The 27,712-nt window shown below is 36.4% G+C and overlaps 1 protein-coding gene across 2 annotated transcripts in view; it reads right to left on the bottom strand.

Annotated features, from left to right (window-relative positions):
• The window catches only part of Stx8 (syntaxin 8), a 257,620-nt gene that overhangs the window by 91,233 nt on the left and 138,675 nt on the right, over positions 1 to 27,712 (bottom strand). For both annotated transcript variants that reach the window (XM_027946946.2, XM_027946945.2), the window contains one exon: positions 21,872 to 21,973. In XM_027946946.2, the coding sequence (XP_027802747.1) occupies positions 21,872 to 21,973 (102 nt within the window). The remainder of the gene's footprint in view (positions 1 to 21,871; positions 21,974 to 27,712) is intronic.

Here is a 27,712-nt window from a genome sequence, read left to right as displayed (position 1 = left end):
TTTAAAGGGCTCCTTATTTCCGTTTGTCACCTTCAAACTGTAGTTTTCCAGGTAGTTAGCAATGCCAAAGACAATTGATTGGGCTTATTTGAAATGTGCATTGTAGATAAACACAATTTGTATGCCTTATTAGAAAAACCAGATACTGAAACTGCTGGGCTCATTTCAATATACTACTGGTATAATCAGTAATTTTTATTTTCCCTTGGTTTAAAGGACCCAAATGTGTCTTTAAATCACTAACTCTACTAACTTGCTAAAGGCAAGTGATGTTCAGCTTAACAAAGGTTAGAGGAAGTAGTCACAGGAGAAAGAGAGGCTCCTTCCAGTTAGCTCCCCCCATTTAGATATTATATCATAATCATAATCCCCACTTTGCAAAGTGGCTGGATATATATTCATTTAGTACTTATAGTCTGTAAAGTTTTTTTTTCCCCCCTGAAAAAATTGCCCAAGGTCCATCAATTAAATTAGTCTAATTCACATCCCTGGCATAACGGCAGTTTCATAAGGGGAGAAAAGTCTATTTAAATTAAAGCCCATTATGACCATTAAACTTATTGGAGTCATCACATGCCACCAAAAATATAAGGCACAACTTAAAAAAATAATGTAAGAAAAACCATAGGCAACAGTTCCAAATCACATTTTTAAAATTCAGAAAAGCAGAAATGGAAATTAGGAAATACAAGTGGGGGAAAAGGACAATTATGTAAATCTGTATTACAAAGAAAATTGTTTTGGAAGAACTAGAAAGTTAACCTAAGAAACAAGAGAATAAAAAAATAGATTCAATGTCAAAGTGAGACAAATCAGTTGCTCAACTGAAATGAAAAGCACATCCCCTAACTCTTTGAGACTTAGTTATATATAAACAAGATGGAAGTCAATCTTGAGATATATATACACACATATATATACATACATACACACACACACACACACATATATATATATATATATATATATATATATGCCAAAAGGAATTGATGTTACTTAAATTATGAAAGTATAATGTCAGAGGACTGATAATAGGAAAAGTCACTGCATACCTTCAAGTCATAAAACTTTCCTTCAAAGCCTCAAAAATAAATTGCTGATTCAAGATGGCAGATTAGAGAAAGGCTACATTTTCAGTTACTCTGTGGCTGGGGATTTAAGCAGAGGGAGTACGGCTTCTCAGTGAGGTGGGTGAAAGAGGAAATTCACTGAAAATCAATATTGGACAATCAGAATCTCATAGACTCAGAAATTTAGAAACATAGAACAAAGCACATGGGAACCAAACTGGTCATAGCACTGGTTCACTGCAGAGGGGAGGAGGGAAAATACAGACAGAGAAACACAATAGACAAGTTTGACAAGAAAAACCTGTAGATCAGAAGAGCAGCCTGAACTTAGCTGCACAGCCCACTGGTATATGAAGAAAAGTGCCCTGTTTCTCAACTGGCAAGAGGACAGCTGAGGTGGCAGACAACTTGAGAAGGCCATACTGCAGCTTGCTACTGTGGGAGATTGTAGCAAACAGTGCCATATTGTCCTGACAAGTGCCTACTATGTGGCATAGGGTGTAGCTAACAGCACATGAGTGAAAAAAAAGATCGTACACACAGGGGGATTCAAGTCAGAAATATGGAGGGAAGTGCAGCCAGCTTTCTCTTTGAGCCTAGTAGCTCACATAACCAGCTGAAGAGGGTCAGGAAAGTGAACAAGTGGGTGTAAATACACTCGGGGACTAAGCCTGGGAAGGCTGTATTTGTGGGCAGAGAAGTGTGCGAGACTTGTGGAGTTTGGCACCACTGCCTTGCAAGCCTTCTTGGTAGGCTCCTCAGATCCACACTCCCAGCCAAGACTGGCATCTGCCTGCTCATAGGGGTGTATTGCTATAATATCTCCAGAGAGGATACCATCACCAAAGTCCCTATGGCCTGATTAGAGCCAAGCCCCAGCTGCTGGAACTCCCTCTTAGAACTCTGAAGCAGTCCCATCCTGGGAGTGCATCAGCTGGTCTGTGCAGCCCAAACTCCAATTCACTTCCCATCCCATCCTCCTTTACACTGGTGAGAAGGGCTGCTAAGAGCTATTTTAATCAGCTTCAGTTTGAGCCCACTCCAGTTGGCAGCTTTGTGTGCAACACATAAAGAGGAACAACCCCCAGCCCTTGCTTGCTCTCCTGTGTGTAAAATGCCTAAAATATAGAATAAGGATAGAATTTTAAAGGCTGCGAGAGAAAAAAATACCAGACTATGTATTAGGGGGAAACCAATTCCAATCTCAGCTGATTTCTCAATCCAGACCCTCAAAGGTAGGAAGTACTGGAAAAACATATGCCAACCTCTGAAAGAGAATGGATGCTAACCAAAAAACCTATACCTAACAAAATTAAGCTTCAGATTTGAAGATGAAATTAAAACCTTCATGAATAAACAAAAGTTAAAAGAATTTGCAAATATAAAGCACTACAAAATATTCTAGACAAAATATTCCATGAAGATGAAATAACAAACAACAACAAAAAAGTGAAAACCAGCAAAGGGAAGAACTGCACTAAAGGAATAGTCAATCAGAGGAGAAACTAAGTCAAATTAAAAACTAGAAGTAAACCCAAATGACCGGGAATACAAATTATATCTCAATAAAAACCTTGAACATTAATGGCCTAAACTCATCAATAAAAAGACCCAAACTGGCATACTGAATTAAAAAAGAAGACCCAACAATATGCTGTCTCCAAGAGACTCACCTCATAGGCAAAGACATCCACAGACCGAAGGTAAAAGGATCGGGGGTGGGGGGGGGGGTGGAATATGTCACTCACATGGATCAAGTAAACAAGCAGGAGTTTCTATCCTCATATCAGATAAAGTGGACTTTAAGCCAAAGTTAATTAGAAGGGACAAAGAAGGCCACTTCATACTGCTTAAGGGAATTATACATCAACAAGACATAACAATCATAAAAATTTATGCCCCAAACAATGGAGCATCTGTGTACATCAAACAAATCTGTCTCAATTTCAAGAATCAAATAGACCACAACACAATAATACTGGGTAGCTTTATCATGCCTGTGTCACCACTGGAGAGAGCCTCCAAACAAAAACTAAGACGCTATAGAAGTAAAAATATAATTTAGACTTAACAGACATATATAGAATATTTCATCTATCAATGACTGAATGCACTTTCTTCTCAGCAGCACATGGGTTCTTTTATAATATAGACCATGTTATGTAAGCTATCACATATTTTGGCATATAATTGTAATATTACCTCAATATAGTTTTAGCATCTGTAGGGTTATTTTGATAGCATATTAATTTTTGTGTTCTTGCTTTTTTATTGATTAGACTTGCTTGATTTTTATCAAATTTTAGCTGTTTTATTTCTTTTCTATTTCATATATTTCTGCTCCTACTCTTATTTTTTCCTTCTTTTTACATAATTTCAAAATAATTTCATTGTTATTCTAGCTTCTGATACAAGGATTTTAAGTTATAAATGTTCATCTGAGTACTGTTTCACCCTAGACATCCTGAGGTTAAGCTTTTATTATCATTTAGTTGAAAGCACTTTTTATTTTCTTTTAAATATCTCAGAAGTCAAGGAAGAAAGTAAAAGTATGCCATTTTGAAATAGTTGACATGTGGGAGTGGGGTTCTATATATTTTAAGTGATTGATTTCTAATGTAATAAATTATGCAAGAAACAGTCTGCATGATTTCAAATTTAAAAAGTAATGGAAATGTTTTTTATATTGATTGTATTGGTTACATACATGTCAAAACTGATCAAACTGCATACTTCAAATATGTGCATTTTATTGTATCTCAATATGGGGGAAAAAAGAATCCTCCCCCACTTTTTTTTTTGGGGGGGGGGTGTTATTGCTGTGCTGGCTGGTTCATGGACACACACTTTTTTTTTCTTCTTTTTAGCATTTTTATGGTAATTATTTGTTTACTTTGTTTCTGCTTTGTTTTTGTTTGTCTTCCCCTCCTTTCTTCTCCCACCAATAGTCAAATTCTCTTTGTTCTTTTTCCCATTTCTCTATTTACTTTTCCTTATTTATGGTCAATCACTTGCTACATCTCTTCTATGTTCTCGGTTCATATTTTGAACATTCTAAATGCTCTTCTATCTTCCTATCACATTTTCTTTTCTCTTACTGAGCTACACTTATATAAATCAAATAGTTTTAAAATATGGTATAACTCCTGCCCCACCATTCATGTGTTGCAGTTGTTAGTACTGTGGACAGCATAGTTGACACATGTTGTTTACTTTAATGCCAGATCTAGCCCATGGATAGTTTTCATTTTTGCTGTTGGCATTTTATGACGCTACCATTTCTGTTTTTGTGGTAATTAGTGTTGTAAATGTCATAGTAGGTGCCAGGTATTTACTTTACTGCTGTATATTGTTTGTATCTGTTGTTGCTAATGTTTGTTTCCCCCTTTTCTGTGAGTACTGGCAATCTACAAGGACACTAGAAGTTCACAGAGTAGATACTCTGCTGCTGAACTAAACCCAGTCAAGAGAGAGCACACCTTGCTCTAAACACAAATTAACCACAAACTTCAGTGATACTTTAATACAGAGACAAAGCCCCCAAACTAATCAACAGACCCAAGTAGCCCTCAGACACTCAGACATCCACTCCTACAGCAAAACAGCAAATTAACACAAAAGCTGTGGATACCACACCTATGAGTGGTCTCAATCTAGATCACTCTGACACATTTTGGTAAAGACGAGGCCGTGTTCTAAAAAGGCCCATATATAAGAGTAGAAGAGAAATCCATCCTAACAGATAGACAAAACTCATCACAGGAATAGAAGAAATAGGAGAAAACAAAGAAAAATGATGCTTCTTAAAGTTCATAATTCACAAGCAGCTGACTTCAAATATATTGGAGTGGATGAAATATCAGTAAAAAATTCAAAAGAATGATTATAAAATGATCAATAAATTTTGAAAGAATACAGAAAAACAACTGAATGAATTAAGGAAGTCAGTGCAGGATAAGAATGAGAAATTCAACAAGGAGATAGAGATATTGAAAAAGAACCAAACAGAAACGTTGGAAATGAAAATAAATAAACCAAGTGAAATATTCAGCTGAAAGTTTCTATAATAGAATAGACAATGTAGAAAACAGAATCTCACTGCTGGAAGATGAAGTGGGCATCTCCAACATTTAGACAGTGTTAAAGAAAAGTCATGTTGACTAGAATATACAAGAACTCTGAGGTGCTGGGGTTGTGGGCTCAGTGGTAGAGCGCTCGCCTAGCACGTGCAAGGCCTTGGGTTCGATCCTCAGCACCACATAAAAATAAATAAGTAAAATAAAGGGATAGGAAAGGTAGCAGAATACAACAGTTACTAATGGGGCATTATGTAAAAATGTGGATGTATAACCGATGTGATTCTGCAATCTGTATTTGGGGTAAAATTGGAAGTTCATAACCAACTTGAATCTAATGTATGAAATATGATATGTCAAGAGCTTTGTAATGTTTTGAACAACCAATTAAAAAAAAAGTAAAATAAAGGTATTGTATCCAACTACAACTAAAAAATAAATATTAAAAAAAAACTCAGACATTAAGAGACGAAATGTAAGAATCACTGGAATTGAAGAAGGTTATGAGATGCAGGCTAATGGCATAAAGAACTTTTTCAGGAAAATAATAACTGAAAAAAATCTTAAGAATGAGATAGACATCCAGATATAGGATGCTTTCAGAACCCCAAAGAGACAAGATCAAAAAAGAACCTCTTCATGACACATTATAATTAAAATGCCTAACATACAAAGATAGAATTTTAAATGCCTCAGAAGAAAACTGTCATATCACACACAGAGGTAGTCAATTAGAATTATTTCCAATTTCTTATTACAAACCCTAAAATCCAGGAGGAATGTGGAATGATGTGTTCCCTGAGAAAAAGTATATCCAGCAAAACTATACTTCAGAATTGAAGTAGAAATAAAAACCTTCCAATATAAGCAGAAAGTAAAAGAATACCTGACAACCAAGTTGGCACTACAGAGAATACTTAAATACTTCACATGGAAGAAATAAAAAACAAACCCCAGAGTTTGCACATGGACAAATCTCACTTTTTTGTAGCATAACAAATAAGAAACAGGACAAAATTAAACATAAGAAATAAGATGGTAAAAATTAATAAACAACTCTGTGATATCTTTGGATGTAAACACTTTAACTTTTTCAATTAAAAGATATACAATGACAAAATGGATTAAAAAGCAAAACCCAACTATATGTTGTTTGCAAGAGACTCACCTTGCAGGCAAAGACAGCCACAGGCTGAAAGTGAAAGGATGGAAACGGATGCGTCATGCTTACAGAGCACCCAAAACAAGCAGGAGTAGCTATTCTCATATCCAACAAGGCATATTTCTAGCCAAAATCAATCAGATGATACAAAGAAGGTCACTTTATACTGGTAAAGAGAACAATCCAAAAAGAAGATATGACAGTAAATGTTTATGCCCCCAAAGTTGGTGCACCTAATTACATAAAACAGACATTACTCAAATTACAGACTCAGACCCAAATACAATAATATTGGGTGATTTCAACACATCTCTCTCACCAATAGATGGGTCATCCAGACATAAACTCTTAGGATCCAAACAATATTATATATCCAATGAACTGAATAGATATCCACAGAAAATTTCATCCAACAATAGCCAAATTCATTTTCTTCTCAATGGCTCATGGAACCTTCAAAGCCCCAAATAAGACTTTATTTTAGGCCACAATACAATTCTTAGCAAGTGCAAAAATATTTGTGTAATTCCTTGCTTCTTATTCTAATGGAATAAAATTAGAAATCAACACCAAAATATCATACACGGACTACATAAACACATGGAGATTGAATTATATACTTCTGAATGATGAATGAGTGGTAGGAGAAATCAGGGGAGAATTTTTTAAAAATTCTTATAATGGTGATAAAATGTATCTGAAACTCTTGGACACTATGAAGGCAGTTAAAAAGGGGTGACTACATAAGAAATCAGAATGATCCCAAATAAACAACCTAATGATGCATCTCAAGACTCTTGAAAAAAAGAATAAACCAATTTCAAAATGAGTAGAAAGAAGGAAATACTTAAGATCTGGGCCTGGGCTGGGGATGTGGCTCAAGCGGCAGTGCACTTGCCTGGCATGCGTGCGGCCCGGGTTCGATCCTCAGAGCCACATACAAACAAAGATGTGTGTCTGCCAAAAAACTAAAAATAAATATTAAAATTCATATAAAAAATATCTGGGCCAAAAATCAATGAAATTGAGAATTATAAACGATATAAAGAGGCAATAAAATGAAGAGTTGATTCTTTGAAAAGATAAAGACGACTGATGAGCCCTTAGCCAAACTAACCAAAATTAAAAAAAAAAAAAAGACCTAAATTAATAAAACTAGAGACAAAAAAGGAGAACTCACCACAAATATCACAGAAAGTCAGAGGATCATTAGGGACTATTTTGAAAACTTACTCTGCAATAAATATTTCTGGACATACACAACCTGCCAAAGTTGAATCAAGGGGACACAGACAACCTATAAAGGTCAATAACTAGCAATGAGATGGGAACAATAATAAAAAGCCTTCCAACAAAGAAAAACCTAGGACCAAATGGATTATCAGCTGAATTCTACTAGAACTTTACAAAAGAACTACTGCCAATGCTCCTCAAATTATTCCATGAAAGAAAAGGATGAAACATGTCCAAATCCATTCTGAGACACAGTACCACCGTCATACCAAAATCAGATAAAGACACATCAGGAAAGAAAACTACAAGACAATACCCTGATGAACTCAGATGCAAAACTCCTTAATAAAATATTAGCAAATAGTATTCAACAACATATTAAGAAGATTATACATCTTGACCAAGCTTGTTTTATCCCAGGAATGTACAGATGGTTTACATACACAAATAAATAAATGTAATTCACCACATAAATAGAATTAAGGGCAAAAATCACAATCATTTCAAGAGATGCAGAGAAATTATTCAACAACATTCAGTATCCATTCACGATAAAAACCCTGAAGAAACTAGGAACAGACGGAACCTACCTCAACATCATAAAGGTTATTTATGTATGACAAACCCAAAACCAACACTACAGTGAATGAGGAAAAATTTAGAGAATTTCCTTTAAAATCTGGAACAAGACAAGGATGTCCACTTTCACCAATCCTATTCAACATAGTACTAGAAGTTCTGGCCAGAGCAATTAGGCAAGAGAAGGAAATAAAAGTAAAGTGATAAAAATTGGAAAGAAAGATGTCATCAAATTATCACTGTTTGATAGATCTTTTAAGTATAGGATAATATTATCTGAAAACTTCAAGCCAGGTGCAGTGGCACATACCTGTAATCCCAGTGGCTCAGGAGGCAGAGGCAGGAGGATTTCAAATTCAAAGCCAGCCTCAGCAATTTAACAAGGCCCTAAGCAACTTCGTGAGACCCTGTGTCTACATAAAATATAAAAAGATGGGGATGGGGATGGGGATGTGGCTCACTGATTGAGTGCACCTGGTTTCATCCCCAGTACCAAAAAAAAAAAAAAAATTAAACTCCAGGAGAAAAATGCTGTAGCTAATAAATCCAGCAAAGTAGGAGGTTACAAAATGACCGTGGAAAAAACCCAATAGCTTTCCTATACACCTATGATAAATCTGCTGAGATAAAGAAAATCAGGAAAACAACCCAATTCACAAAAGCTTCAAACAAACTAACAAATCTAGGAATAAACCTAACCAAAGAAATAAAAGACCTCTAAAGTGAAAAAAATATAAAACACTGAAGAACAAAATTGAATAAGACCTCAGAGGATGGAAACACATCCCATGTTCATTGATAGGAAGAACTGATATTGTTAAAATGGCCATAATACCAAAAGCAATATACAGATTCAACACAATTCCCATTAAAGTACCAATGGCATTCTTCACAGAACTAGAAAAAATAGTCCTAAAATTCACTTGGAAAAATAAAAGACCCCAAATAGTCACAGCAATTCTAAGCCAAAAAAGCAATCTTGGAAGCATCATATTAACCTGACTTCAAATTATAGTAGAGATCTATAGTAAGAAACACTGCATGGTACTGGCATAAAAACAAATATATAGACCAATGATACAGACCAGAAGACACAGAGACAAACCTATGCATATGCAGTCATCTGATCCTTGACAAATACATACACTGGAAAAAAGACAGCCTTTTAAATAAATAGTGCTAAGAAAATGTGCTATCCATATGTAGAAGAGCGAGACTAGATCCTTATCTCTCACCCTGCACTAAAGTCAACTCAGAATGAATCAAAGATCTAGGAATTAGGCCAGAAACTATTCAATTCCTAAAAGAAAATTTAGGGTCAACACTCTAACATATAGGTGCATGTAATGACTTTCTCAGTAGAACATCTAAAACTCAAGAAGTAAGACCAAGAGTTAACAAACAGGAGAGCATTGGTAATGATATTGGTCAAATGATGTTATATTGTGTGCATGTAGGAATATGTAACAAGGAATCTCTCCATTATGTACAACTATAAGGCATCAGTGAAAAAAATACATGGGAAAAAGGTCAACACTAGAACCCAAGCAGGCAAAAAAAATAAATAAATGGCCAATATTTTGTACATATGTATCATTGATCAGTTAGCTGTGCTTTATTAATACTAATGGAAATGGCAAGAATAAGAGGAACAATAATATTTAATTCACTTACATTTATTTTTGAGATATCCTCTAGTTTTTGAAACCATTTGTGTTCCTAACTTTTTTGTTGCTTAACCAAAACCTCTATAAATATAATTAAGATTCTATTATATCACATAAAAAATGGTTGTATGGAGAACTATGGTACATTATTTTGAAGATGCTAGGGAATTTTAGAAATGCTGTTATTCCAAATTTGCCATAATTTCATGTAATAGGGATATATCATATTTATTCATCTCTTAAAACTGTATTGTAAAATATACATAAAATTTACCACCTCCATCATTTTCAAGTGTACACAGCTCAATGGCACTAAGTATCTTCACACTGTTGTGCAACTGCGCTGTTTCTAAGAGTTAACAAACAGGATAGCATCCAATTAAAAAGCGTCCCCAAAGGCCTGGCAGAAGAATGCCCCCGAGTAGCAGCAGGAAGAGGGATTACTTGTGGACAGAACAAATGGGACCAACAGAGATGCTCCACAGAGCCAAGTAATATAGCTACATATTCACTGTTATAATTTTTAAAAATACTTTTTTTTAGTTGTTGATAGACCTTCATTTTATTTATTTATATGCGGTGCTGAGAATCTAACCCAGTGCCTCACACATGTTAGGCAAGCACGCTACCACTAAGCCCCAGCCCCAGCCCTCACTGTTATAATTTAAAAATGACCATATTCACTTTTTCTTCCAGGTAACAAGCTATAGCAGAAAAAATGTCAACAAAGTGATCAAAATCTTAGATGCCATATCTGTAAGAAATAAGACTATTATTTTATAAATATGACTTTTCATAAATCCAGAATTCATTTTGAGAGGAATTACCACTTTAAGGGCTAAAAGAAGTACATGGGATATTTAGAGCACAAATCAAAGTACTGAAGGGCGTTTTGTTGTTTGGCTGTTTGGCAGGCACCTGTTCTTTCGTGGATAACTGAGCTACTGCCTAACCAAATAATGTCAGCACCCACAACGCAGCAGTCAGCTCCAGAGCAGCCGAAAGTGCCATAAGATGAGAGGCCCAAGCAAGGTACCTGCCATGAAGGAGGCCTGTGTCACAGTCACAGCTGATACCCGAGTCTCATACAAAGATCAATTTGTTGCCAATCCAAATAAATTGACCTTAGTGTTCAGACTCAGGGGCAGAGAAAAATCAATGGTGATTTTAAAATGAACTCCAAATCAGTTATTCTAAGGAATTTAACATGGTTCAGTGACTGAAAATTGTCATTATTGCCTGGTTCTGAGATAGAAATGTGAGCCAAAAAACAAATACCAAGTCATTGGTGAGGTTCTGTTGGAGCCAATTAATGGATACCTGAAGCTGATGAAATTATTCATTAATTCACCAACATCTGCAGTCAAGTTATTTAAAAGCTCATAACCAGGCCTTATGACAACACCGCATTTCCAAGGGTTTGGGTACAGGAGCATTGTCTATTTTCTAACTAGCACAAATTCCCTACACTACTCAACCCCTAGAATTTCATTTAAATATGTACAATCTAAAGTGGACATCTACTTCATCAGGGCCAAAAAAATCAGTCCTAGAGTTTAGTTTCTGACTACAGGCTTCTCTTTGCAATTGAGCTGCTTCCTCACAGACCCTGCAGGAAGCATGCCCCTGCACAGCAGGGAGAGGAGGGATTTATTCATGGGCAGAACAAATGTGGCCAACAAAGATGCTCTGTAGAGAGTCACCAATTAATGGAGTCATGTATTATTATAATTCCTAATACAGGAATTGAAAAATTTTTGCTTACTTCTATTCATTCTTTAATTGCATTTGCTTCTGTTTAACTTTATTTAACAATGTTTATTGTTTCTCCTAAGCAATGGTGAGGAGAGTAAACCTGTATCTCCTTCTCTGAGCACACACCAGTAACTGACTGGGTCTCAGAATGCCTCTTAAAAAGAGGGGATTACACTTGAAAGTCAGGTAGGAAATCTGTATTTGAATTTTCTTTTAGATAATACACCAAGAAGATAATACTTTATGAGTAACGGACTTTAACAATCCTATAAACGATCTATACCTCCATTAAACCCATTTATGATTATAATTTTTAAAGGAGGAGAGCATGAAAATCTGTATCAAAACTTCCATTTTAGGAATTTTTTTTTCAAAAAACAAAACATGTGTACTAGATTGCTTTTAAATATGCAAATAACAATAGCCATAGAGCTATAATGTCAACTTGAGAGACAAAAGTAAGAAATCTCTATCAACTGCTTTTGAACACAGAAGCCAGGAGTAGCATTCTTTTATTTCCTATCCTAACACATACTAAGCCCACCAAGTTTGCTCCCTGTCTTCCAGTAAAGCATTTCCCCCATCCTTTTTCTTTTGTTCTGATAAGAAAAATTACATATGCACATACATTTTTTGACCTATACAATAATGCATAACACTGAAGGTAAAAAGTCCCTTATGATTTCATAGGGATCTAACCTGGCACCAGTCACCCTGGATTAAAAAAGATTCACAAAGGTCTTGCCTAGACCCCCCCAGCCCATAGCTGAGGGGCTGTAATGTATGTGGGTATGTGGGTGGAGGGGTGTTTAATTCTCTTCAAAGAGGTATGAAAAGAGGATGACAAAGTTGGATGGAACTGCAAAGACCATCTAATCTCAGCCATCGATTTTACATGTGAAAAGACAGAGTGATTTCCTTCCCCAGGCTTACCTAGCTTGGGTAATTTCAGCCACAAATAGAATCCAATTCTTCATTTCATTTCAATTTACAAATATAAAAGAAAATCAATATGTGAATAAGGAGTGCTAGAGTGTAATAATGAACGCCTGATGGGTTTGGCTGTGTTAGCAAAATACATTAAGCAGGTGTTAGGGTGCTCCTTCTCCTGTGAGTAGGGAGACAAATGATATCAATAAGACATACTTTAAGTATGCAAAACACACTGTTCAAAGACTCTTGACAGTTCTCAACCCAGCCAGTATGTGCTGATCCTATAGTGCAGGTGAAAGCAGATGAATTAACTGAACAATCATTACCAGAAAACATGCACAAACATGAACATCAGTAACATCATCAATCAAGGCCCTTATGGTGTAATTATTACTCAATAAGAACAGAATGCGCTCTTAAAAATCACACCTGATTGTTTCAAACCACACCAAGCAAAAATAATCAAAAAATGATTGTACTTTGTGATCATTTCTGACCCCTTGATGATAGCAAAAAACAGTACCTCCTTGCAGATCATAAGAAGCGTGGAGGTCTCTGAGGTGATCACGGTGACAGCTCTGAGGCTGTCAGCCTCTATCAATCACCTTCTATTAAGTAAGGGTGTTCCAATTTTGCATCCCTCTCAAAGGCTTCATTTTGCCTGGATTAAGCTGAGGCATCAACATTTGAACTTGCTGCTCCTATTCCCACTCCCCAAATGCTGTTAGCAAAAAACAGGCTTTTCCACAGTTGGAACTCAAAATCAGCGTAGACAACAGTGATGTGGTCACATATAAAAGACATTCTGACCACAAGCACTTAACACACACATTACCCAAACTTCACAAGCAACCACAGGGCACAGAATGAAGTAAATATTTAAGAGGAAGGTCTGTGACCCTTTAGCACCTGAAATGAATATTGAGAAATACTAATGTGCACATCAGATGTCACAGTGTTTTCTTGTTCTCTAGGTAGGTCTATATAATGTGAAACAATTCTCCTAATTGTTTCACATTATATAGTTTCGCTACTTATTATCTATTATTGCCATCATGGAGAAAAGTCATTTTTCTAAAATACTCCAGATATGCCTGGGGAGAGAAATAGTTTTAAATCAATTGAAAACACTGTGTCAAAAATATTAGATCTCCTTAAGGAGAGGGACCCATTTTACTTCTTTTTGTAATACTGATGGTTGGGTAGATATTTACTATGTTAATATGCCAAAATCCCAAGGTGGGGACCAGAGTGTATATAAATAGATCAAAGTTACAATCATACACATTTTTTCTTATCAATAGATTTCATTTTTTTTCTGTGTCAGAATTTTGCTATTTTTTTAAATTTTTGCATTACAATTCTTAATACACCATTATTATCACTGTTGTTTTTAATGGCTACATAAATGCAACAAAGAACTAGAAATAGGAGGGGGACAGGAAGTAATGAGTATGAAAGAGAAAGAGTTCAGCGTTAGAACAAACAGGGCTAGGGGCTGACTAGAAAGATGTGACAAGAGACCCCTGGTAGGACATTGCAACATGTTTTACTTGACCAATGTGGTGGGTTTTTAAAATTATTATTACTGGTATTATTATTTTTATTGAATTGAACCCAGGGGCTCTGAACCAATGAGCCACCTCCCCAGCCTTTTTTTAAATATCTTTATTTTATTTATTTATTTTTGTATGTGGTGCTGAGGACCGAACTCAATGCCTCATGCATGCGAGGCAAGCACTCAACAACTGAGCTTCAACCTGAGCTTCAACCCGAGCCCCTCCCCAGCCATTTTTGTATTTTATTAGAGACAGAGTCTCACTGAGTTGCTTAGGGCCTCCCTTAATTTGCTGAGGCTGGCTTTGAATTCGTGATCCTCCTGCCTCAGCCTCCCAAGCTGCTGGGATTGCAGGTGTGGCCTGGCTCCATATGGTATTTTTTTAAATGTAAATTTACTGTCAATGTTAAAATATTGAAAGATTTGACTTCAAGATTCATATTTCAAGATCCTGTTTTTAAAAGATACACACTGGGCACAGTGACACATTTTCATCACAGCTACTTGGGAGGCTAAGGTGGAAGGACCACAAGTTTAAGGCCAGCTTGGGCAACTTAGACAAAACTCCCATTTTGTCTCAAAACAGAAAATAAAAGGGGCTGGACATGTAACACTCTGATAGAGCACTCCTGGGTTCAACCCCCAGTGCCACATTAAAAGAAAAAAGATCTGGCAATTCTTGGCTTGCCTTTCCCCTTGGTAAAAACAAAGAACCCTGCTCTCTAGTTTGCCACTGGATATAATAATCACAGTTACCTGCTTCACTCAGGACAAGGCTTCCTGTCTGGCCTCTGAAAACAACTGCAGAGATCAAGGACTTTTTGGGGTCGGGGTGCCAGAGATTGAACACGGACACTTAAAACACTCAGCCACCTTCCCATGGGCGTAACAGTCAGCTACAATCCCAGCCCTCTTGATTGTCTTTTAGACAGGGTCAGAGTCTCACAAAGTTGCATAGGACCTCACTAAATTGATGAGACTGATTTTGAACGTGCAATCTTCTTGCCTCAGTTTCCCACGTAGCTGGGATTACAGGTATGTACCACTGTGCCTGGCTACAGAAGAGGTTTTGAGCCTGAAAAAAACAGGAAGAAATGGAAAGAAAGCTCATTTTTGGAGACAGATGATGAGTCCACAAGGAACATGCACAGAGTTAGAGGGTACTTTGGGCAGTCAAGAGAAGCTGGTTGGCAGCAAATGAAGACACAGTCATGGGATTCAGCTGAAGTCGGTCTGAGATGTCAAATTGCTAGCTGTCTGTGAAACCACCCACAACAGCAGATGAAATTAAAACTAAATGAGCATTTGAGTTCTCCATGGTCTGGTCCCAGCCTGTCTAGCTGAATTTACTATGGCTCTCAGACAAATATCCTCCATCCCAGACCATCCTATTTCTTGTTTGAGAAACCTGTGTTGTTGTCCTCTTTAAGTCTGTATCTGCCACTGCCTGGAATGCTACTTCCTCCTACCTGCCTATTACATTCTATTCACCTTTCTAAAATGAGTGTAAGATATTGGCTGTGGCATGCAGCAGTATCCCATATACCTCCAGGAGACCCTTTCTCATACTGCCCCAAGTCTGCACCTTCCCATCAGATGGAGCCAGAAATCAAGAAGACTTTGTGCCTGACATACAACAGCATTCAATGAATGGTAGTGGGACAAAAGAAGGGAAGGAGAAAGCAACCTGAGCGTTTTTTGGCGGGTTAGTCTTGGGATGATGCTGGGTCATGGAAATTAAGGAGGAAAGCTGTTTTCACTAGAGAACCACCTCAGACACCAGAATTTATCCAAGAACAATGAAGACTGAAGAGAGACACTAGATTTTTAGCAAAAATCTGTTACTAATGAGCTTAGAGCTAGAGACAGTTTCTGATACATTATGGTAAAATAATTCAGCAATATATATCAAAAGCTCACATCCTGGATCTAAATAAATCTACTTGGAAAATCTGTGTGTAATGGATGACACGTTTTCTGTTTTGAAAGACCTCCTATCATGTGATGTCCTGCCAGGAGGTGGGGTATCACCTCCCACTTAGGATGACAAAACCACCAGTCTTCCCCTGCCTACCCTGGGCAGCCAGGCTCAGTCAGTAGGCACTCCCTTCTCTGACCAAGATAGGCAGAGATGATTAGAGGCAGGGGAGCCACTCAGCAACTCCGACCTCAGCATCCAATCCAGACTCTTCTCATTCAGGAATGATGGCTGCCCTGTCCCCTGGCCATTCAGATGTCACTTCTCTGGGCCTCAAATGACCTTCTAACTAAGAATTCCATGATTATAAGGTAGCCAAAGCCAATCTCTGAGGCTGGCATCTGGAAGTATCCTAACCAATATTGTTTTAGTCAGTTTTTTGTTGCTGTGACTAAAAGCCTGATAAGAACAACATAGAGGAAAAGTTTACTTTAGCTCATGATTTCAGAGTTGAGTCCATGGTTGGCTGACTCCATAGCTCTGGGCCAGAGGTGAGCCAGAATGTTATAAGGGAAGGACATGGCAGTGTAAAGCAGCTTAGGACATGGCAAGAGGAAGCACAGAGAGCTAGCTCTGTTTGCCACAAACAAGATATAAATCCCAAAGTCACAATCCAGTGGTCCACCTCCTCCAGCCACATTCCCACTTGCCTACAGTGACTGAACAGTTAATACAGATCAGTGGGTTAATTCATGGATTAGGTAAAATCTCTCATAATCTGATCATTTCACCTCTGAAAATTCTTGCATTGTCTCATGTATGAGCTTCTGGGAGACACCTCATATCAAAACTATAACATATATTTTAACTGAGAGAAAGAAAAAAATTTAAAAACCCTAAATATAGGGGGGAAATCCACTATACATCTAATATAGCAGAATGTGGAACAAGGCGCCCATAACAGGAGTACAGAGTTAAATGACGACATAGTGATTAGTACCTCTCTACCAAGTAGCTAACAAAATGTTTATAACATTGAAATATAGAAGGGTTTAAAAATACAGCATTACCATAATCCTATTAAATACTACTTGCAAAGAAAAAGTATAATACCAAAATATTAATTATAGAAGCATTTTACTTAATTTTTTAAATTACAAAAGTGGCATAAGCTTACTGTAAGATAGTCTAAAGTTATATAAAGAAATCCTTGGTAACCCCCGTCAGTTGCCCCAGGCCTTACCCACTCTCACCATTCTGAATATTGACTACAGATCTTCCATACCTCTATACAAGCCTCAACAAACACTGCATATGCTCCTCTTTCCTTCCCTTTAATGAGATCATGGTATATACACTCTGCTTATATTAGTTTGATATTTTCACTTTAGCAGACTCAGAAGCAGCATCTACTCATTCTCTAAGGCTTGGTTCTGGGGTTGTGGTCTCTTGGAAACCTTGGAGCTCCAAGCTGACTTAGGTCAGTCATGAGTGATTTACACCAGATGTCCCTTTTCTATACTCTTAAGACCTATCTTTTAGCTCCAGTTCCTAGCCCAGTGACTAGAACAAGGGAGATGCTGTAATCATGTTGGCATAGAGGAAGAGAATGAATGAAGGAGAGAGCCAGAGGACAAGATGACTTTGAAGGCAGAATTCCTTGGTGGCAGACAGAGCACTTCTCCCTTGAGAATGAATAAGGATGGCATGGAGGTATGGAGACACACCCATATACACAAATAATTCCTTGGGGCTAAGGAATTTCACTAGCTTATCTCAATGAACAATGACAAGGAAAAGAAAAAGCAATAAAACAATATCTAAGAAAAAATACTCCCAACAAATAATAATTTTTCAAAACAATTTTTTGAAAGACAAAAGTAGCTCTAAGGTCTTTGAAATAAACTACACGACTTTGAACTACATTTTTGTCAGGTTCAAAAGAACAATTATGCCAGGTGCAGTGGCACATCCTAGCAGCTCAGGAGTCTGAGACAGGAGACTCTCGAGTTCAAAGCCAGCCTCAGCAATGGTGAAGCGCTAAGCAACTCAGTGAGACCCTATCTCTAATAAAATACAAAATAGGACTGGGATGTGGCTCAGTGGTCACGTGCCCAGAGTTCAATCCCCGGTACAGCCCCCCGCCCCCCCCCGAAAAAAAAGAGCAAATGTAAGAAAAACACACTGGCAGGGTCATACAAGGTAAGGCAACATCATCACCAGTAGCATGTGCACTAGAGGTGGCTTCTGCTAACTTCATGACTGATAATGGGCTTCAAACACAAAATTTCAAATTTCTGGTTTAAAAAAAAAAAATCAACTCCTTCTCGAATCAAATGAGGATGCTAACTTCATAGCTCCAAAATATTCCTATATGACTAACTCAAGTAATTGCTTCTCCTTAATGTTCTATGCTGGTTTCAAATAGAAGCAGGAGTCCTTGAGTCTTACCTATGGAAGAGGCTCTCTACAATCAACTTAAACCCATACCTTAACATAGCTGGTGACGAGTAAGGATTCCTTTGTACCAATCACTATCCTACCTAATTGTTCCCATAAGTCTACAGAATAACTACGTGTATAAGTTGGGCATCCCTTATCTGAAATGCTTGGGACCAGAAGTGTTTCAGATTTCAGATATTTTTGGATTTTGGAATATTTGCATATACCTAATAAGATATCTTAAGGAAGGGATTCAAGTCTAAACAAGATATTCACTTGTTTCATACATACCTTATATACATAACGTGAAGGTAATTTTGTACAACATTTTGAGTGCGCCTGCATTTTGACTGAGACACATTACATGAGGTCAAGTGTAAAATTTTCCACTTGTGACATCATGACAGCACAAAAAAAATGTCAGATTTTGGAGTATTTATATTTTGAATTTTCAGAGTAGGGATGCTGAATCTGTGATTGCTATCCTCATGGTGCAGAGAAGGAAACTGAGGCTTAGCGAGCTCTCCAAGTCAGCCAGGCTGCAAGTGGCAGAGCCCAAATAGACATCCAGTTCTGCGTCATGCCTGCCCAGTAGTGCTGTACTGCACTGTTTTAAAGCCTGTCCTGCTGCATGTCCAGCAGTGCTGAAGGCAGACCCAATGGTTCTAGGTTAAGACTGTGTTTGTGCAAGGTCAGGGGGGCTGATTTCTAATCACATCACCAGAACGCTGCTGCAATCACAATAGATGTGCTTAGACAACATTACGTAATAGTCACTATGCTGAGAAGCAAGACTGTCCCTCAACCCTAGTCATTCAGAATTCTTCGTCTGGGCTTTCACAATTGGCTCCCTCCCTCAGACTCAGACAAGGCTCTATTTTGAATTCTAATGAGGATCAGGCACACTGAATATTTAAACTGCAATTACAAAGATCCTACTTTTATGTAAATGTTCTTAAAACAAGAAACAGATCTGAAAATACATAAAGGTACCAGAGGGAACCTCTAAGTCTAATTTGCTTTTAGAGTCTAGAAAAAAAAATCCCAGTATTGTTTTCTGCTTGTTGCTATCATAGGGCTGCAGTTAGGAGAAGAAAAGGGAGGGGGGGAAAAAATCACACAAAAAAGATCTCAGCAAAAAATTTAAAGCCTGGCTCTGGAGTGAAAGGTTCACAAAGAGGTGCTTGAATTCTTTGTTAACAACTGAACAAACAAATTCATCATCAGGCCCTTCTCCTGTGTGGCCCCCTTGCAATTCGTTCTGTATTTATAACTAGAAATTCCCTCACTACTCAAGCGTCTATGACTGGTATGTCAGACCATCAAGGAAGATATGTGCAGGATAGGGAAACAAAAGGCCATTTCATGGCTCACAACATAGTTTTGCACTCCTTTGAGGAGAATGATGATGTGCCGGCTGCCATCCACTCAAGTCCTCTTAGTGACACAGTAAGAGAGAACCACGTGAACAGTAATCGGGTTACATTTGAATGGTTTGCTTAAATCCCACCCCTACTAGTTAAAACACACCTTGCCTGCAGTTTCATGTATGTATGAGTTTACATATAAAATGATCAATATGCAAATGATGAATGCCTCGCATTTGAGTGGAATAGGTAAGTAATATTTTTGCTGTGTCTTGAGGCTCTTGAACCAATCCCTTACCCCTCAAATGCCTTTCCTATTAAGATCATAATTTAACTTCTGTGGCATTTGGATGTCCTCTTCTAAATGCTAGCATTTATGGAAAGGGAATGTGAATTTTTTTTTAATTTGTCTTCTGGGTGATTTTCTCTATTGCTGATAACGAAAAATATCTATTCCATTTTGTGTCACTGTTATTTTTAATTTCTAGAAGTTCTATTTGGTCTCTTCAAATTTTCTATGCTACTTTTTTTTTTTTAGAGTTTGCTGTTCTATCAAGATGCTTTCAAGCTTAACTTTTTTTAATTTAAAAAGCAGAATTAATGTTATAATTTATGTCTGATAAATTTTAAATTACAAGTCTATGCCGATTGGTTTTCATTTTCCACAGTCTATTGCTGATCCTTGCTCATGCTGTGCTATTCCATGTATGCTAGCTTATTTTCTGCTCACTTATCTTCAATTACATGCTGGTCATTACCTTTAGAAATATATATATGGTTGATTCCTAGAGATGTAGGATAAATATTCTTTGCTCTAATAGGCATTTCATTTGTTTTTGACATGTAACTGGAGCCTCAAACCAAATTCATGGTATGGGTTTCCCAGGCTACCTGAGTGTAATATGTCCACGGTGCAAATTCACATGAGGGCCTTTCTCACCCAGTCTATCAGAACTGTATTCCCCCACCCCCACCTTTCTTTTTCCTCCCATATTCTGTTCAGTGCCAATACTGCCTTCTCCACCACAGTCCTCAAGTGCAAGTTTAATTTACTTAAGGGTGTAAATTACTCAGAGGGTATAGCTCTTTAAGAGTCCCAGTGCCAAGAGTCTCCTAGTACACTTCTGAGTTGAAGTGGGCCTAAGAACTTATTTTCTATCCCACTTTTTTGCCCCTCTCAGGACTATAGAAAACCCCAATTTCTACCTGCAAATAGGCATTATCAAATTAAAAATTAAAAAAAGAGAAAATACTGGAAAGCACCTAAGAGTTTAGAGTTTGGAAGAATAGTGATTCTTCACATGTTAGCTTTATAAACTCATGCACCTTTGTGAGATGAAGCAACAAATAAGAATCACAGTGACTGCTACCATTGTACACATTTACTGTCACTTACCTTTAAGGCAAGGCACTGTACATAGGCAATATATAATTTACACTTTGCAAAATGCTGGATAGGGATTACTGCAGAATAACAAGCATCTGCATCAGAACTGCTAGGCATTCTTAACAAATAATGTGCACTCTTGAATTCCATCTTAGATCTACTCAATCAGAATATCTAGCCAAGTATGTTAAGTACTCCAAGTGATTTTTATCTTGAAATATGAATCCCCATTTTATATACAAGGCATCAAAACATAAAGTGACTTGAAAAAAACATCACCACCAAATGTAGGATCTTAACTTGGTCAGACTTCAAAACCTGAGCAACTCTTAACTGTTCTGGGGCAGGTTCAATAATAAGCTAATAGTTTTTAAAAGTCAGAAAAGCAAACAAGAGCATCTTTAAAACCTACAAGAACTACCACTACCAACCTGCATAATGTTATACAATTTCCCAAACTATTAATCTCTGTAAACAAACAAAGGTTTCACAGATTAGATTAAAAAAAGAAAAAGATAATGATATTCTGTCTGAACCCCAAATAATTCATTTCATCATAAGATAAACACATCTTTTGGCAATTTCAATGCTTCATCAAATAAATGATACCACTTGTATTAGAGGAGCAACCAAATCCCCGCAGTAATGAGACATGGGAAACTCAAAGCAGAGTGAATCCACAAGTGATCAAAGAAACAAAGCCATAATGATTATCATCTCTTACCACATGAGGTTGACTTTCTGTCCACCAGGCTCACACGCCTGGTTTCAGTGCGAAGTCTTTCATCTGTGTTCTCCACAAGGTTGGCAAGGTCATCAATTATCTCTATAAAGGAAAGCAAGATGGGAGATTAATATTCCCACAACACCCCAGCTCAGATTGTGGTTCCATAGCTGTGATAATCCTTCCTAGTAGTAATCTGTCAAGCACAATGAGTGAAAAGGTATATGATATCCTTTGAAAACTGCAATTCTGATTAAAATAGGCCAAAACAAAAATAGTAAAGAAAGAAAACTGGTTTAATGGGATTCTAGGAAAGCAAATTTAGGGAAAAGAAAGCATGACACATTTCTTTCTTTCAGTCAAATTTTCATTCAAGTATAAAGGTGACAGTAAGGAAAACTTCAGGGATGACCTTGGCCCTTCTTGAGAAAATCACTTGATGAGAAAACTAGCCAAGCAAGAGATGAATAAAAACAAAAAACTTAATGAAGAAACCAGAGACCGTGGCATAAGAGATAATGGATAGGTTAGAATGAAATTCATCTCAAAACTGAACTGAGACTAAGCGAATATATGGATAACGGAAAGGTACATAAATGTTGCAAACAACATGCGACCCAGAATTCCAACTGAAAAATTAGGGAACCATTGGGAATAGGGAAGTAAAGTAAAAAAGAAGTTGAAATAATTATTTTTTTTCCCATTTCTCACAGCAAGTCACATCAAGCCATTAACAAGTTAAACATAGAAATATATAGCTTTTTAAAACTACTAAAACTTCAATGTGCTTTATGTCATTTTTTGGTGAACCTTTAGCAATTATCATCTTTTAGTAATTACTATCTCTTGCAAGGATCCTTTCTGTGGAGTTCATTTTTTTATGCTAATCTTTAAAAAGTAAAATTAAACACATTTAACTTCATTTTAAGTGACATTTAAAACAGCATATTATGATCTTAATTATGTGGAATTACTTATATCCATCTTCCTATATTTACATACCTATAGGGATATATGTGGATGAGGCATTCTAATGTTAATAACGATTATTTCTACCTGGCTGTGGTGGCACATGCCTATAATCCCAGAGACTCAGGAGGCTGTGAATCTCAAGTTCAAGGCCAGCCTCAGCAACATAGCAAAAGCCTGTCTCAAAATAAATAAATAAATAAATAAATAGGGCCAGGGATATAGCTCAGTGGTAGAGCACCCCTGGGTTCAATTCCCAGTACTACCAAAAAAAAAAAAAAAAAAAGATAATTTATTTCTAGGTTGTGGGATCCCCTAAAACTATGAGCCCAAATAAATCTATCTTCTTTATAACTTATATAACTCAGATATTTTGTCAAAGTGACAGAAATCTGACATACTGTTCAAAAAGCAAGAGAAAATTGGGCAAAAAGATTTGAAAGGAAGATATGAACTATATTTGCAGATGACATGATTGTGTACATAGAAAACTATGAAATCTATTTAAAACTATTAGAATAAGTGACCTTAAAAAATTGGTAGATACAAAGTCAACTGTGAAAGGCAATTTATTTCCAAATACTTAAACAAACAATAGAAAGAAAAGAAAACCCATTAAAGTGTAAGAGCATAAAAAACTTTATCAGGTACTTAGAAATAAACGTAACAGATGTGTAAATCCTTCACACTTAAAACTACAAAATGCTATTCGGGAAAAAAATTAAAGAAAACCTAAAAAAAGAAAGCATTATAGCACATTCATAAATTAGAAGACTCGATGTTTAAAAGATACCTATTCACGTTTCTCAATTGATGTATAGATCTAATGTAATCTCAATCAAACTCCTAGCATGCTTTTTAAATGAAACTACCAATTCTAAAACTCACATGGAAATGTAAATAATTTTAAGAAGTTTCAATAATCTTAACAAAGGAAAAAAAGTTGGAGATATTAAATTACCAAAATTCATTTTTATCATAAATTCACAATAATTAAGACAGCATGTATTAGAATAAAAACAAAATAGCAAGCCTAGAGACAGACCTCTATGAGTGCACACATGCATGTACACTCAATTTTCAATAAAGTCATCAAAAAGTCATTCAAATGGAAAAAGAATAGACTTTTCAACAAATGATGCTGGAACAACTAGATATATGTATGCAGAAACAAAATGACATTTTTCCCCCCACCATGCAGACCTAACTAAGTTCCAGGACCATAAAGCTTCTAGAAGAAGGAAAAAAAAAAAAAAGGAGAAAATCTTTATGACTTTGAATGGGCAAATATTTCTTGCACACAAAAAAAGGGAATATTCACAAAAGAAAAAATTTGGTCAGATATTATAAAAATAAAAATTTGTGCTCATCCAAAGACACCATTACAAAAACTGATAAACAAGTCTTAGTCTGGTAAAAACAGTATTTGCAGGATATATACTTGACAAAATATTTGTATATAGACCATATAAAGAATCCCTAGAAAAGACAAACCCAGCCTTAAAAAAGATCTGAACAGATGTTTTGCAAAAGAAGATACACAAATGGCTCATAGACTCAGAAAAGGAACTCAGCATTATTAGTCGTAGAGAAATACCAATTTAAACCATGATAAGATACTACTTCACATTCATTAGAACACTAAAATTAAAGATTGACAATGCTAATTGTTGAGAAAGATGTGGGCACTGTAGAAGTGTACATCAGTTCTCATCAAGCCAATCATAATCTGTTCTTTCATTCAGAACTTTCACTCCTAGGTACTTGCTAATTAGAAATAAAAATATATTTCTCAAAAGACTTTTACAAAAATATGCATAGAGCCTTATTTATGATAACCCCAAACTAGAAACAACTGAAATATCAACCATTAGGAGAATGGGTGAGCAAATCAGGTTATAGCTGTAAAATTAAAAAATGAGCTACTATTGAATGCAAAAACTGTATAAATAGTAAATTTTTTTTTTTTGGCTAAAACAATAAAAACCGACCTGTGTTTTATGTTCCATTTATATGAAATGTAAAGATAAACATAACTCATAGAATAGAAATATCTCTAGGGTAATGAGGGGATTGACTAGAAAGGCACAAAAGAGAATTTTTCAGAATGATGGAAATATTATATATGTTATTAAATTTGTATTTATATATGTAATTTATATATTTATATTATAAATACAAATTTATATAGTTATCAAAACTCAGAACTGAACACTAAAGACCTGTGCATTTGGTTTTACATAAGTTATACAATTTAAAATGTAAACCAGAAAAAAATAAATTAAAGTTTACAATATTAGAGTACTCCTAAGCTTGTCCAGTAAATAAGAAGGAATAAAGGAGAAAGTCTTAAAGCAGTTCTTCCTCCCTAACAAAACTTTAGAACTGTAAGAAGTCATTCCACCACCTTGTGGTTCCTTCCTCTTTTACATTTTCCCTGGCAGTGGAACAGTTAATCTTTCACTGAATACTCCAGCAATGGGTAACAAGGACACTTGTTTAAAAAAAAAAAAAAAAATCAGCTCCGTGGCGCGCTAGCCAGTGACTATAATTATTATAAAGTTCTATGTAATGAACTGAAAATCTGTCTGCTTTCCACTGTAACCCCAGTTACTTCCAGACAGACACAATCTCAGTGCCCTTTCTTTCATAATTCTCCTATATCTCTTTTGTCTTAGGCTAGAGACAACTTCGAATCTTAACAAGTCCTCAAAGGAAGAGATTTCCTGATTTTGTGACATGCGATGTTTAGTCTCAGTATTCTTCCTAAAACATGATGACAGGACTTGGAGAAGTTGTTTCGTGCGTGTGTGTGTGTGTGTGTGTGTGTGGTCAGCACAGAACACAGTTGTGTTTATATTCAGGAGCATTTAAAATTAAGGATTTTTTTGGATGGAATGTTGACTGTGGGGCACATAGGACAAGGACCTTCACAAATGTCCTCATTCTGTGAGGTTTCCATTAGTTTTTCACTTTTCATTGTTATTCTTTACTTTTGCTGCTGAGCCTAGTTGTACAAACTTGTGCTTTCGTTTGCTGATATAAATTCAGTGTTATTTTCCTACGTAAGAGACAACTAATAACTAAATATAGAAGTAGAGGGAACTCGTGTTTTTTAAAAATATGGAATATTTAAAAAAGATAAATTTATACCACTGTAATGTGTCTGCTTTATAGAAAGGAATAGTTATTTGTTCAGTTGAATGAGAGACCACCTATTAGATGATTTCTTTTAAACTTTATGACCTCTAGCAACAGCTTTTAATTTTTTAAAACATTAATTTGGGGGTTTCTCCTATTCTCAGTTGTCCATATATACATTGGCATCATGTTCTTAAAAATCTGTTCAAAAAATTAAGTATTTTTATGATCCAGGCCTCATGCCTTATCAGGATATTCCATAGTAACTGTAAATGACTTGTACAGCTGAGGGGTACATTGTTCTCATGTAACTGATTATATTCAGGCTCTCACAATATGTCTCAATACCATAATATGTAATATAAACTTCAGGTTTAATATCCTCTGTTATTATAGGAGAGTAAGTGCAAAATACTCCTTGTCTAACAATAAATGTCAGCTGTTCTATGCTAACTAGGTTTCTAGATAGATTTCTCTTTGAATTTATAAATATTTGTAATTATGACTCAGAGGTAAATCAATAAATTTGTAGATTAGTACAGCAAAACTCAATAGTTAACAGTGAAGGGATTAATGTTTTAATCTAAACCAAATACAAAGTTTTTCATTTTGGCTGGTAACCCTCTTCTATTATTTTTAAAACAACTCTAATTTTTAAGACGTAAAAACAATTTAATTGTAGTTTATAAATACCCTCAAGTATGGAAGCACCTTTGGGTAAAGGCTAGAAGAATTTGCAGAAAGCTAGAAAAAGCCTAGACTGCTGTAAATGGAACATTAAGTGAAGGCTCAGAAAAAGCTATTGGAAGTCTGAATCTTCTTAGAGATTACTCATGTGGCTGTCATCAGAGTGCTGGCAGAAATATAGACAGCACAGGTCATTCTGATGAGGTCTCAGATGAATGCCAGGAACAATGTATTGGAAAATGGAGAACAGGCCATCTTTATTACACAGTTGCAAACAATATGGGGGCACTGTGTCCATATCCTAGGATTTTGTGGAATGGAGGACTGAAGATTGATGAACTAGGATATCTGGCAGAAGAACTATCTAAGCATGAGAGCATTCAGACTGCTGCATGGCTACTTTTAACCACACACAGTGAGATGTCACAGCAAATAGATAATTTCAGATGGAATTTACAACTAAAAGCAAAGCAGAAAAAGTCAGAAGATTTTCAGGAGAGCCATGTAAGGAATGAAAAAGAATGTTTGGGAGAAAGTACTAAAGGTATGTTCAAGTGGCTATTTAATAAAGAGATTCACAGGGTTAGAGGGAGTCAGGTGCTATTCATTAAGACAGTGTCAGAAAGATGTTTCAGAGATCTTCGAGGTTGTCTTCCCATCATAGGCCCAGAGCTACTGCAGGTCTCAGCTCACCACATTCCATCATGGTGTTCCTTGACCACTCCAGCTGTGACTTTGCTGGACCCATTGGTCTAGAAGTTGTGTACAAGCAATAAGCACTGGCAACATCCACACGGTATCAAGTCTACAGGACTGCAGAACGCAAGAGCTTGGAAACATGACCACCTCTGCCTAGATTTTAAAAGATGCTGCAGGCTACCTGAGGGCCCAAGCAGAAGCCTGTCACATGGGCAGAGTTACTGCAGGAAGCATTTACCAGAGCAATGTCTAATGGAGCCATAGGAGCAGAATCATTCTTACAGTCCCAGAAATGTAGAGCTACCAGCATATAATGCTAGCCAGGGAAAACTGTAGGAATAAGAC

The sequence above is a fragment of the Marmota flaviventris genome, chromosome 17 (assembly GCF_047511675.1).
Source record: "Marmota flaviventris isolate mMarFla1 chromosome 17, mMarFla1.hap1, whole genome shotgun sequence".
Classification (NCBI taxonomy): domain Eukaryota; kingdom Metazoa; phylum Chordata; class Mammalia; order Rodentia; family Sciuridae; genus Marmota; species Marmota flaviventris.
This window is presented reverse-complemented; position numbering and strand designations above follow the sequence as displayed.